Here is a 14,009-nt window from a genome sequence, read left to right as displayed (position 1 = left end):
TACTATTAAGTAAATTGTTGCCTCGAAGTTGACGTGATGCGGAGCTTTGGGGCACGCGTCACTTTCAGAGCATTTTCGAGCGTTGTCGAGGGTTATCGATTTTTTTCGCGCGTTTTTCAAGTGTTTTCGAGCCTTATCGAAGGCCGAACAGTGCCGTTGCGTGTTGTTAAGTGCAGTAGAGTGCCGGAGAGTGCCGGAGAGTGCCGAAGAGTGCCGCAGAGTGCCGCAGAGTGCCGCAGAGTGCCGGAGAGTGCCGGAGAGTGCCGCAGAGTGCCGGGGAGTTGTTGGACAGTGCCGGAGAGCGCCGTAGAGTTGCCGGAGAGTGCCGGAAAATTGCCGTAAAGTGTCGGAGAGTTGTCTGAGAGTGCCGGAGAGTGCCGGAGAGTGCCGGAGAGTTGCCGCAGAGTGCCTGAGAGTGTCGGAGAGTGCCGTAGAGTTGCCGCAGAGTGCCGGAGAGTGCCGCAGAGGGCAGCACAGGATGCGATCACACGATCCTGCCCGTGAGCAATCTCCCAACACATCTCTGGTCATGGACGGAGTTCGATTACAGCGCGACCATCGGTTAAATAACAAACTAATTATGTAGCATCAAATTTAAATATTCTTTTGAGTTTCTATAGAAACGTTTGAATTCTTTGTCGAGGATTTCTTGACCGGCTTCGCTGAGCTTTGAAAACTCGGCGCAATGTTATAACTCTTCGCGTTAAAAGATTTTATATTATTCACAAATGCTATAAATTTATTCAGATACAGTGAGATTAAGGTTTCATTAGATAGGAAATGTCAAATACAAATGCAAATGCAAGTACAATAAGCGGTAAGAATTTACTTCGTCCTTCTGGGCTACAGTGCAAGGATCTTCACGAGTACTTAAAATTACGGCCTCCGGAAGTATTAAATAAATTCTATCACAGTCCGCCGATATGTCTGGCTGTTTTTCGAGAATTGCCGGAAATAGCGAGGCATTACGTGATGAGGTTATTGTTTGTCGAACAACCAGTGCCGCAAGCAGTAATTGCTTCCTGGTGCTCGAAACTTCACTCCGAAGAACATCAGAAAGTCGTTCAAATCCTAAATGAACTGAATGTGTGGAAGGAAACTTCTATACCAGGAGGTCTTCCTGGATGGATTCTAAAACCGACCTTTAAGAAAAATCTGAAAATAGTTTTACTGGGTGGCGGAAAGCCATGGACCATGTCGAATCAATTAGAAACTGATAGCAAACCCAGGGATGTTGCTTTTCTGGATTCTTATGCACTAGAAAGGTGGGAATGTGTCCTTCATTATATGGTTGGTTCCCAACAACAAGAAGGTAAGAAATATAACGAGATACGTTGTATTCGTAGAGTACAATTTTAAATTACATTATATTTGTATTATTCTGTGCAGGCATATCAGCCGATGCTGTTAGAATTTTATTACATGCTGGCCTCATGAAACGTGACGAGGAAGACGGTAGTCCAGTGATCACCCAAGCCGGTTTTCAGTTTTTGTTACTAGATACGGCTTCACAAGTACGTAAAAGTTTGATATTACGCTTTAACTGTATTTTTTAGTTTAATTTAATTTTTGAACTGACTCTTTCTTTTATATAATACTTCATTTAACAAGTAACAATGAATTTTAGGTATGGTATTTTATTCTTCAATACTTAGATACAATAGAAGCTAGAGGCCTCGATTTGGTAGAGTGTCTTACTTTTCTCTTTCAATTAAACTTCTCGACTCTTGGTAAAGATTATAGTACGGAAGGTATGTCAGAAGGCCTTCTAACATTTTTACAACATTTGAGAGAATTTGGCCTAGTTTACCAACGCAAACGAAAAGCAGGAAGGTAAATAAATAGATAAAGAATATTTAAATAATATCATTTTTTACAATTATAACTACGATAGTTTTTATCCATTTCAGATTTTATCCCACCCGTCTAGCACTTAACATAGCAACGGGACAAAATAAACCATTAACAAAAGACTTAAATAAGGATGGGTACATTGTAGTTGAAACAAATTATAGAGTCTATGCGTACACAAACTCAAATTTACAAGTAGCACTACTTGGACTTTTTTGCGAAATGTTGTACAGGTAATATTTTCTTTATCTACATTAACATAAACAACTTTCTTCAATTTGTGTCATGCTAACCAGGTAAATATCTACTTCTTTCCATAGATTTCCAAATTTAGTGGTATCGATACTAACTAGAGACTCTGTACGCCAAGCATTAAAGAGCGGTATAACTGCTTCGCAAATAATTGGGTAGGTTCAGTACATTTGATTTATCCTGTATAATATAAACATATATTGAACATTCTACAAATATCAATTACTCATCAGTGTTAATTCGCATTATGTTATATAACAGTTATTTACAGCAGCATGCCCATAGTAAGGTGATCGAGGCAGGATCTCAGTTATTGCCACCAACAATTGTAGACCAAATTAAACTGTGGGAAAATGAAAGAAACAGATTTATATTCAGTGAAGGGGTGTTGTACAGTCAATTTCTTTCTCAAGCAGATTTTGAGGTACTCCGAGATCACGCTCTTTCAACAGGGGTCCTCATTTGGCAAAGTGAAAGGTACATGATATAGAAAAATATAAAAAAAATATGTTGAAGATACTAATACCTTTTCTTTTTACTCTTGAGAAGGAAGCGAACCATGGTCGTAACAAAGGCAGGACATGATGATGTGAGGAAGTTCTGGAAAAGATATTCAAAAGGATCGAGTTCCTAATACATCATTCACTAAGAATTGTCGTAAATATATGTAAGAATATTCAAAATCCTCCCATAACTGTCTCTGTATCAGTTATTATTCGTATTGTAATTCGATTTTTTTTACTATTAACAGATAAATATCCAAGACTGTATTTTACAATAAAGCAATATTTGATAACGTGACTATTTCACTTCGATTTTTTGCATGGAAATAATAAATTCTTTGGTTTTTGTTTTAATCATTTATTTATCTAAATTTTCTAAAATTTTACGTTTATGTTTTAAATATTCCGTTCTTGCAAATTCCTAGTTTGTTTTTTCGTAAAGGAACAAGCAAAAGTTTAGCTTTGATGTGAAACTTTAGTTAAACTACAAATTCATGATTGAACATTAACTAACAGTTTTCACAATTCACATGTAGGATTCTAAACTTCTACCGAAGTCTTATAGTTTGTTGCAGTCTTACGTTGAATATGTTATAGTAAGAATTGATATATAAATAATTAGAATTCATTGAGTCATTCCCAAAGATTGGGTACTGTACTGGAGGGCTGATGTCAGCGCTGTGGAGCTGCTTTCGGTTTTGGCATTTTAGCCAATAGTCCTTGAATCTCCTTTTTCTCATCATAGGCTTTCCACAATTCATATAAATTTATTATGTAACGCGCAATTTCTTGGATTTTTTCCATGTCTGCATTTAGTTCGGCAAACCATGATTTCAAGTCCTTTTGCAGTATGACACATGCTATTTGCAAACATCCTGTTGAAATTTAAATTGATTAAAAAAATTATTAGCCATACACGACATATAACAAAATGTATTATATGAATCACAATGTAAAATCTTACCAATAGCTATTTGATAGGGAGGGTAAAGTAAGCATACATCAGTTCGTAAACTATCATTAATAATACGCCATGCTAAAGTAAGTAACTGATCATCAGGTCCAATATCTTGAATAAGTGTTAGTAATGGTCGATATGGTTGATAAACAATTAGGCAACAATCCAAATGTTCCAACAAATAAAATTCACATTCTAAAATGTGATTTGTACGGTAAGGGAATTCTTGAGAATACGCATAATTGAATTTGTTTTTAACTGTAACAAAAAATGTATATTTTTATGATTCCAGATATCATTGTATAAAATTCAAACCTAAACACTGTAACAGACAATATTCATTATTAAAGTGAATTGCTATATTTCAAGCGTTTAATTTTCAATAAAGATTTTTCATTGCTATAACAGAATAATATCATATTAACTTAAATCATGTATACTTTGTAGAAATTCATTTTTACATGAAATTATACGTACCTACAGTTTGACAAGTAGTAATTAACCTAGTATTGGAAATAACTCCAAATTCTTCTACTTTTGAAGCAAGGAATACAGATGTTGGTGCTAAAAGCAGTGGATCGATACATTTTAAGCTATTGCGAGCATAAAATCTTTTAAAATAAACCGTTGCTGTAGCTATCACTTGTTGTCTTAATTTTAACTGTTCTCCTAGCACTTGTATCACTGTAAGAGAACTTTGGTTAATACTGCAGTGTAATAAAAAATATATCTAAAATTCGCAATTAGTTACAAAACTTAAAATAATTGTATCGTTATGAAAGAATATCTAATGTATTTGTTTCATAAGTAGTTATTATACTTCCTAATACTTTTTCATTACTTAAGGAAAGACAATGGAATACTGAATATTATTTTGTAAAATAACAATAATTATTATTCAAACAACTCTGTTAAAGGATATCATTTCTAAACAATACTTTATCAAGCAAGATAGTTAATAATATTACAAATGTTACTAACAATTTGAGAAAAAGATGAACAACTTCTGGTACTCCTCTTCATTTAAGATATTAAGATCATGTTGCCGTTCCCTTATCAGGTCTTGCTTATCCAGTAGCCATTGTTGACTTGAAAATAAATATCAATTATTTATTGTATAACAGATGTTAACGTTGCTCGCAATCTACTATACTAAAAACACTGCAGTGGTTGTGACTTACTGATGTGAACTTTGCCAAAAATTTCCGGCCATATCTGAACGATTTGAACTATCATCGATGAATTTCAATGTCTCCTAGAAGCCTAATGCTTGGTTAAAATGCGTGTACCCAAAATAGTTTCAATCCGCGGCGCTTGGTTACGCCACTGTCCACAAAAATAGTTTTACAGCAGAGAGCTCATCTCTGTTTACAGCTTACACGTATGTATGTATGTACATTTTCCGCAGTGCAATAGCAGATATAACATAAAAAGTAGAGAGAATCGAGTGATCTTGGAAGTAAAAAGCAGAGATACCAAACCTTGAAATTCAATCAACACCGTGTTTAATATGTTTAGCACAAGAATCGGGAAGAATGATGTGGTGCCATCTTGCACAGGTCTTCGGAAGCTGGAATAAAGTAACCAACAATCGACGATTACAAATACCTGCTTTAAATATGTATCGAGTGAGAATCTTATTTACCTTTGCTTTTCCAGATCAGAATTGAAAAGCTCGTTACATGGACCTTCGTTCAAAATAGGTGACTATATTTCTTTTAATAAGCGTTCTTTCGAAAGGAAAAAGAAAATGGCGGACCAAGGGTAACTTTAAGCCGTCGCAAAACAGCCGTTTCAATGACTGCAACGAATCGAACAGTTTGAATAAGGTTTAGCCGTAATGCCCTTAAGCTATCGAAGAACCGGTGCACGCCAGGTGTATTTAGCACGACCAATTGAACTTCTCCCGTTAATTAGAGGTAAACTTCTTAAGCAGTTCTTTTTTTGCTTAAGCGGATACTTCCGTAATTATTAAGCAAAACCCCCTAACTTGGATTTCAAAGTTTCCCCAGAGAAATATATATGCCGAACGTATTTAACAGGCAGTACTTCTTATAACGAGGCCGCCTTCTTTGAGAGTGCAAAATTAAGAGTTAAATCAAGATGGACGCTGCGCGCGCTACTTTCAACTCTACTTTGCAGTGATACTGGTCGTTTTGCTGAATAATCCATTCGGTCGAGTGACGGTTGGATCTGCCGGCAGGTAATTGTTTTGCAAATAAAGAGTCGAAAGGGGATTTACAGAGAGGCATTTAAGCCTCTATTAGATCCGTTCGCTGCTCCTTTATTGTCACCTCAGTAGGCCGAGAGGGGAGGAGCGGGTATTGCTATTCATAATTTCTAATTACGTCTGAAATTACAGACCGGGATTTCGAGGAAATCCCACAGGAGAGGCATCCCTTCGAGGCGGTGAAGACACACCTTTGTTCATTTATTGATCGAGTCATCGAAAAATCCCCTCAGTTTCGACTGGCCAGGCTGGAAATAAACACGGACTAGTTTACGAGGAATATTCATGCTTTACTCGGCGTAAACCTTCGTTTACGAGACGGGCGCTTGATTTATCAAAAAGTCGCGCTCGGGCGAGTATGCCGTTTTGCAATACGGATTTCAATCAGCTGCGGACGCGGGAGCGCCGGCAGGTGCGTATATTTTTACGCGGACGTTTGCCGAATCGATCCTGCTATACTGGGGACTTCAATTAAGGGAAATTCAGCCAGGTTGTAACCATGCGGCTGAATTCCAAGGAGGCTCGGGAGTTCCCGAAAGGAGAGGCGGTTAGTGATAAAAGAAAGACCGGAGGAAATCTCGGGAGCTGCTGCGTTGGATTTCCTGAGGGAGGTCGGTCGTTTCGGCTGAGAAAATTCCGAAGGAAAGGCCAATTTCACCGTATAATTTTCGGGACGAACGACTCTGTGGCGTAAATATTTCGAAAGACTCGAGGACGGTGAAAGGGGAGCCTTTGTGCCCAGCAACAAGGGGGTCAAGTAGACCCGATTCTTCAGCCTGCTCGCCTTAAGCTTGATTCAATTTGTCGCTCTACTGATGCGGTAATGTCACTGTTTATTTGCACCTGAGAACGAATGCGGCGCCTAAGGAAACCGGATATTTTTCAGGGTTTGGGAGATCCAAGACGAACTTCCTCCCCCGTATCGCCACGCCGGGTCTTAACTTGGAGTTAAGACCGACTTTGGGAGAGCTTAATTCGCTTTAAAGCTCGAGGCTCATCTGGCCTTTCGAGGATTCAATGAGCTAATGATACGAAACGACGACACGGGGGGCTCATACGAAGGGGTTCGATTCAATCGTCCACGTCTTTGGTAAATACCACATGGAAAAGCATAATTTGGTTACAATTACTATAGTAACATAGCTAAATTTTTCCTTGTAACATGAACCACTCAAATGACGAGACTGATCACAACGAATGATAACTGCAACTTTGCCGATAATTGCCGTATCCATGACGCTGCGCTAAAAAGTTGTAGTGATTACCATTTGACATGGTAATATTAATGATTAAAAGAAGTGAAGTTACGATAAGCATGTTATAACAACTAGTACCTTGTAGTTACCTTAACTAAGCGGGAGGAAGGAATCTATTTTTATCGCAGGTAAAGTTCGAGAACCGGATACAGGGGATCGTTATGATCTGGTATGGATTTTCCACGAGTACTCGCACGGCAGAAGTAGAGATTAAACGCTGGCGATAGGAGGGGCCGGCGTAAGAACCTACGGCATTGGATTTTCAGCGAGCAAATAGCGGAGAGGTCGGAGGTTATCCTTTGAGCCGGGGGATAAGAGAATGAAAAAAGCTCGTGGCCGTGCCCCGACGTCCAGGGGCGACGCTCTGCCGTTGAAATCCGGATTTTCGAAAGTAAATGGCGGCCATTGCACGTGACGGCATATCGGACGCAGAAAACTCGACGCGGGAAAGCATCGAGATCGGCCAAAAGAACTTCAGAGAAGTTTCGGAGGGAAACAGCCAATATCCGAACGAGGCGTTTTAGAGCTTGCTGCCCGTGACACCCGCTATGCACATTTATGGACTGCATCGGAGATAGCACTCGTTGCGAGCTCTCCATGCAAGATGGGCGCACATTGGAGGCATAAACGAGAGCCGGATCGAACGCGAAATCGTCAAAGTTTTAACGTCTGTGCCGAAACTTCCGGCCGGACGCGAGCTGCAAGCGTTAATTTTTCGGAATTCATTTCCATGACATTATTTTAAGAATTTACGGGTCAAGGATTTGCGTTTCTGACACGTTTAACAAGTTGCACGCCTGAGGCGCTTAATGGCGCGCATTGGCAGAATCGTAAATGAGAACTGGGTCGACTGTAAAATTGTTGAAGTTTTAATGCGTAGAAAGATGTCGGTGTTGAATATACAAGGACACCCGGCCTCGGAGTAGTAGTAATTGCATTTGCAGCATATTTAACAGGCTTTTAGCTTTGGACACCTCAACGTCGTGCATTGAAATCTTGTAGAAAAATTCGGCCCGGCCTCGGAGAGGCGCCGTAGAACCGGGAATTTTTCCCCGCTATTTTGCCGACGATTAAAATAATAAACTCGAACGGGCGAGCACGGGCTCGGGCAAGAAGGCTCATTACCGTCGATTCAAGGGGAGCTTTGTACGGTTGTCGAGTTAAAAAGGGGTCGAACTTTTTGGTCCTCCTCTCAGCGCCAGCAAATTAGGTTCCCCGGAAAATTAACGATACTTTTAAGAGCGGCCCGCTAGTCAGACTTTCCCAGGGCGAAGGAACTCCGAGAAGTTCTCTTCGTCTTCGATTCGTCGAAACGCGAGTCTTGGCCTCTACGGTCCCACAATCGCGACCGGGGTCAAACGCAACGAGAAATAAATTCCTTTTCCCGCTTAAAACCTGCGAAAGGAAGTTATTACTACACCGAGAAACGAGTGTCATTGAATCAAAGAAATATTTCTTTGAATAGTACTACAGAAATATTTTGTTAGTCCAAAGAACTCGAATAAATTGGACACTACATCTCTTCGGCATAACGACAGTTGATCTGAGTTTGATTGAGTAAAATAATTATTCTTCGAATTAGACTAATTATTTCTTCGATTCAATGAACTTTTTTCTCAGGATACATCAGGATTTGGGGACATCGAGGCGCAGCGTGCTCATTTCCTTATTTGATTTTTTTTTTCTTCCATTTATATACAATATTTACAAACGCATATTCAATTTAGTGCCTATAAATATCGTCTCGTCGTTTAAACATGTATAACATGTCGTAATTCCGAATGTTTCCCGTTTACGACCAGGTGGGAGCGGATGATGCGGCCCTTCCGTCCTCTCCTTAGAAGGGATCCCTCGATCGTCATCCACCCTTAAATGCAGCTCTCCTGAATGGCAGTGCCTCTGATGATGGCCTCCGGATAACGAGTCGGCCTCCGAAGGCTGTAAAACGTCTGGAAAATAAAAAATACAGGTAAGCCCCGTCGCCTCTCCCACGTTTACATTCTCGTATTCGCCCTCGAATCTCTCCATCCTCTCGCGGAGGTGGAAGAGCGACCCGTTTTCTTTTTCCACCTTTGACGCCCCCCTTAGAAAGCTCCTTAAGCTCGCCCTGACTCTCATTCCGCGTTTGTCTCTCGCATTTCCTGTCGCTTACGACCTCCCTCGTCGCCGCATCTCGGGAATGTTTTTATAGTAATCCTCTCCGAGGAGACGAGATATCCGCGAGGCAGAGACCGAGAGGATCCGTAGGCTTAAGCGTGGAGAAGATGGGGAATTATGCGCAGGGTTACAAGAGGTACTCTAAAGTGCGTCCCATAATGAAGGGTTTTTAATACTGCGATCTGTTCCTCCCCAGGAAAGAGAAAACCTCGAAGGACAACCCGATTTGGAGTCACTGTCACATCGGGAACTCGAGGTGCACCATCGACTGTTTCGTCGAGGGATTTCAGGAGAAACGAGCTCCTGTACATCATCCTGGGACGTGTAGGACTGCAAGGACGAGGACAACGTCGGGTGGTCGAATCCATTCCTGGATTTTTCGGCAGGTGTACACCCTAGACTCACGTTGGCAGTTCTTCGCTGGCACTCCGGGTCTTCTAGCACGTCGTGTGGATGCTCTCGGCCTTCCACGTGACGAGGTCCTCGGGGTAGAGATCCGTAAATTGGTAGCTTTCTGTCTGAAAAGAGCGGTACGAGATCCTGACACATGGGCTCGGGTTTAATAATGTTACCCGTTGGAGTCGTTCCCTGTCTACGTGGGTACATATTTCTTTAATCAAAAACTCGTCGAGATTTCCCCCTGACGAGATTTCAACCCCTTCCCCCGAGTGGGACGGCGAAAATGAAACGTTACTTCGCTCTATTTTTCGCCCCGTGTATTTGTAGTTCCAGAAGCGCGGATATGCGCAAACGTATACGGTACTTCGCGGCCGGGAACGACTCTTCGGGTTTGTGGAACCGCTGTAGTATTGAATTTTCTGGAAAAAAGGAAGGGGGGATTGGGGGGAAGTCAAACTCGCGAAGAAGTGATTACCAGCATGATTGGAGAGCGCCGTTGTTGGGATGAGGTCAGGATTTCCGTCGTCCTCCTCGCCCTTCCCCGTGAAAGTGGCGATCGTGGGCTGCTGGGGAGGTTTTGGTTTTGCCGGGGTAGCGGCGTGTCTTCTCCAGAGGGCCATTAGAACGCCGGTCACGATTAATCCAAGCCCCGTGGCAGTGCCTCCAAGACCGATTAAGATCGGCGACATGTCCACCGACGAGCCGGACTCGCCTGGAAACGAATTGCCTTTTCGCGAATCGGGGTAGTAAATAATTCCTCGCCGACCTGGCCAATCGTCGAGGCGGTCGAAGGCGGCCTCGGGGGACGGGAAGGACCTCGGCTAGATGGATAGCGGGTGGAAAATTAACTGGAAAGTTTATCCATAAATAATGTCATCTCGATGCTTGGATTGGCTATCGGAGCTCCGACCACCTCGCCCGGGAATATTCCTGGCGGTCTTACTCTTGATTTTCCACCCAGGAGAAGGAAAAGGTGCTACCCCCCCTTTTTTTTTCTTCCACCCGCGGAAAAATATTTGGCCGAATCAATGAAATCTTTTTTGGTTCAATTGTAGGCTAATATGACATGTAAATATAAATATCTGCCTGACGTGACAAAGCTCACTGGTTCGTAACTTTTGGTCGATTGCATCGAATATTGAAGTAATTTGGTAAATTTAACCAAAACATTGGGTTCGTTGATTAAAACATTCTCTAAACCTAACAAAACAATTCAACCAATACATTTTAGTCGATCGAAACAAACGAGTTTGGTCAAATGAACTGACATTCGGTTGACTCAACCTAAACGAATTCGGAAATGAGCCAAATGGAGAAAATGCAATCGAGCGATTTTGTTTAATGAACTAAGATTTCTACTTGGATGTACTTTTCTATGTAAAAAGAAAGAAAGAATGTAAATGGCGTATTCGGAGATGCCCGGAAATGTACGTGTTTTTTTTTTCTTTGCAGGACAGCGTATTTCGAGAGTAGCTGAAATCCGGAGGGAGATGGAGGACGCAAATCTTGAGCTCGTGAATAGGTCAAGCTCGGTGCCCGAGTTGTTGGCAATTTTGGACACTTCGACGCCACTTTTCGGGAACTGCAGGAAGCCCGACATAATTCAGGACGCGGAATCTCGTAAAGGTCTTCGCCGGCCCTGGGCAGGAGCTTTACTCGCATTTCACGGCGAAACGAGGCTACCTCCACGACCTTACCCAACTATCCGAAGGCTGACCCTTCCGTATTCCGGCGAACGGTAGACCTCTCATTTGCATACCGACAATGATATCCCCGCTCCCCCGGCCAGCCCCAAAACGTGCCGCGATTATGGCGCAACTCTTGCTACTCGCGCTGGCATACACAAAGAGGATTACGTAGTAACGGCCGCTACGGTTTGCATGGAAGAAGGGTCCTTATATTTATTCGCATCGTGATGTTTCACTAGAAAATGGCCGGGGTAGCGGAAGACACTCTACGTTTCAAATGATCCCTTCTAAAATTCTGTTCGAACGGGGGAAGCCGACCCCTTGTTTTCGGTTTCTGCGGTTACGAATGTTACTACACTCAGAAAAATAATTCACTGTACCAAAGAAATATTTTCTTAATCCAAAGAATTATTCGACCCAAACACAAACTGTCATAATTCCGGAGGAACGTTGCATAGAATTTATTCGAGTTTACTTCCATCTTTGAATTAAAAGGAAACGTTTCTTTGGTACTATTCAAGGGAAAGTTTTTCTCTGATTCAATGACACTTCTTTCACAGTGCAAGAATTGATAACGCACCCCGACTGCAATGCATCCCTTCTGGAACGCCTGTGTATCTTATCAGGGCGCTTTCCGGAGAAACCTCGGCAACGAGATAAAGATTTCTCCCGGAGGATCCCTAATCACAGGCGAGGCATGCCGAGAAGTATCGCTCGATTAAACCTCCCCGGAATCCCTTGATCCCCCACCCCCTTCGCAATTTCGCAGACGCGATTCCCATAATTACTTTCGGGATCCTCCTTCCGGTAGGAGGTTGCGCAAATTTCCGCGGTGTGGAAGGGGGATTAAAATAGAAGAAAAGTTAGAACCACCGTCTAGGGGAGAGGCCTGATTCTGTCCAACGAATTTCACCTGGGTTTAGCCGAAATTCCATTAATGCACGCGCGGTCGGATCGCCGATCGAGATATTCGCCCTCTTGGTTACACACGTTATGTAGACGCTGTTTGCGCAAGCGAATCCGAGCGAATCCCTAATAAGCGAGTCCCTGTCTAGGAGGCGAATCCGCAAACCGAAAGTCGGCAAACTGGGCCAACAGATTGCCCATATCGCGGGATTTATCCCAATTATTCAATTATAAGAATTCTCTACTATACTATATACAATATTTACTCGAAAATTTCAAGTCGCACATTGGACGACTTCTACATCACGATTATTGTTACGTTATAATACAAATAGCTGGATTCGAATTTTGGTTATATTCAGATATTTCTATAATTTCCCTATTACCCTAATTTTTCTATGGCCGCTGTTTTCTGATTATATCGTTGATCATATTCGCCAAATAATTTTCCTCTATTTTAGCGACGGAGGTGGGACCTTTTTGCGGAAAAATTTCGGCATTTTGACTGGACCACGGCGGAAATATCGAGGGGAGATTCTCTTTCTTGGCATGGGGTGCTTTCTCGTCCGGCGATGCGCGAAGCGACGAGTCAAAAACGTGGATAGGGATGCAAAGAGGATGGCCAGGATGGAGGAGGTCCCGTTTGTGCCCGCACGCGTGTGTTTGGATGGCTCCCTTTCGGTTATTATGCAAATGGTGCCCTGGAATCACGCACCGGTGAATTTCTCGACGCCTTTCAAAGCGATGCCGTCCATGAAGACGGGATCACTGGAGCCCTTGACGTTGACCGCGTAGAGCGCAACCCTGCTGGGCTTCACCAGCTCGATTTCCCAGTAGGGATAAGCGGACTCCCAGCGTTGCTTGTCCACCATCGCCACGAATTTCTGCGGCAGGCCCCCGTCGAAGCCCTCTATACAGGAAATCCTGACCCAGGCCCCGCTGTGGCTGTAGGAGGTGCAGTTCTGCAGCGGGAACGGCCTGCCTGCGAGGAAAATTTCACGTTTTCTGAGAACTAAAGTAGGTCGAAACAAATTCAAACAGCTCAAATGGCGAATTTAAGGCGACACGAAAGTTGCGAACAATGGGTCAGTCATTTTTTCAACTTTTCTCAGAACTAGCTATCTAGAATTGTTAAAAAGCTTTACCGACGAAGGTACCGTCACTCGTGAAACTCCTTTTTTTATGACAAATTTTTCGTTTGTAAATTAATTGTATATATATGAACGTTTCCCAGGGTATTCATTTTCACGTGGTTGAAGTTTATACGATTCTGTCCTGCCAGTTTCTGGGAAACTTTCATAAACCCCTTGGACGCCACTTTCGGGTCGCCTTAATCGGGTCTAGCCCGTTTTCAGAAATACTGGGAAAATAGAATGCATTTGTAGCGATTTACCGGGAACTTATCGCGAGTTATTTTCGTCCGCTTCCTCCGGACTTCCGGTGGATTCTCGGCAGACGTATACGCAAGGGTGCCTCGGAGCCGTGTACATTTTTCATGACGCTATTTTCCGTGTACGAGCCGGACCGAAGTTCTCGCATAAAAAGTTCCCCCGCACAGAAATCGATGTTTTCCTTCGTCTTCCTTTTGTCATTCTTTCTCTTTTTTTCGGGATTTCATAGAGCTCGCAATACTTCCTACCTCGCGCGGACTGCCAGCGCCAGGAGGAAACTCCGGGAGGACGACGTCGAACAAGCGTTCGCCCTTATCGGAGGATCCACATTGAATAGATGTAGATGCGTTATCCCCAGGGAACTTGCGGCGGAGAGAAGGATAAGAACCCGAGAACGCTCCCGAGGAGGAGATAATCC

The 14,009-nt window shown here is 42.7% G+C and overlaps 3 protein-coding genes across 4 annotated transcripts in view; 1 reads left to right on the top strand and 2 right to left on the bottom strand.

Annotated features, from left to right (window-relative positions):
* The first annotated feature begins 523 nt into the window (after positions 1 to 523).
* Positions 524 to 2,907, top strand: LOC105697229 (general transcription factor IIH subunit 4). 2 transcript variants are annotated; one of them, XM_023434809.1, is made up of 7 exons: positions 524 to 1,336; positions 1,399 to 1,514; positions 1,628 to 1,833; positions 1,911 to 2,084; positions 2,172 to 2,258; positions 2,365 to 2,580; positions 2,653 to 2,907. In XM_023434809.1, exons 1-7 carry the CDS (start codon positions 781 to 783, stop codon positions 2,735 to 2,737), a joined length of 1,440 nt encoding a protein of 479 aa, XP_023290577.1. In that variant the 5' UTR covers positions 524 to 780; the 3' UTR covers positions 2,738 to 2,907. The 2 variants fall into 2 exon arrangements, with proteins under 2 accessions (XP_023290577.1, XP_012275782.1); XM_012420359.2 differs by having other exon boundaries at positions 526 to 1,312; positions 1,390 to 1,514; positions 2,653 to 2,903.
* A 41-nt stretch (positions 2,908 to 2,948) lies between these two features.
* LOC105697230 (cyclin-C) lies at positions 2,949 to 5,056 on the bottom strand. Its single transcript, XM_012420363.2, has 5 exons — positions 4,746 to 5,056; positions 4,546 to 4,652; positions 4,042 to 4,248; positions 3,571 to 3,822; positions 2,949 to 3,481 (listed from the first exon to the last, which is right to left on the bottom strand). Exons 1-5 carry the CDS (start codon positions 4,775 to 4,777, stop codon positions 3,279 to 3,281), a joined length of 801 nt encoding a protein of 266 aa, XP_012275786.1. The 5' UTR covers positions 4,778 to 5,056; the 3' UTR covers positions 2,949 to 3,278.
* Positions 5,057 to 8,787: 3,731 nt separating this feature from the next.
* Positions 8,788 to 14,009, bottom strand: part of LOC105697235 (hemicentin-1) — a 115,701-nt gene continuing 110,479 nt past the window's right edge. Inside the window, exons 11-14 of the mRNA XM_012420369.1 lie at positions 12,916 to 13,182; positions 10,082 to 10,318; positions 9,613 to 9,725; positions 8,788 to 8,999 (exon numbers count right to left, since the gene is read on the bottom strand). Of these exons, the coding sequence (XP_012275792.1) occupies positions 8,919 to 8,999; positions 9,613 to 9,725; positions 10,082 to 10,318; positions 12,916 to 13,182 (698 nt within the window). The 3' untranslated portion in view covers positions 8,788 to 8,918. The remainder of the gene's footprint in view (positions 9,000 to 9,612; positions 9,726 to 10,081; positions 10,319 to 12,915; positions 13,183 to 14,009) is intronic.

The sequence above is a fragment of the Orussus abietinus genome, unplaced genomic scaffold, assembly GCF_000612105.2.
Source record: "Orussus abietinus isolate OABI.00-Male unplaced genomic scaffold, Oabi_2.0 scaffold110, whole genome shotgun sequence".
Lineage (NCBI taxonomy): Eukaryota > Metazoa > Arthropoda > Insecta > Hymenoptera > Orussidae > Orussus > Orussus abietinus.
Note: the sequence above shows the minus strand (reverse complement) of the source record. Positions and strands in the feature narration are given on the sequence as shown.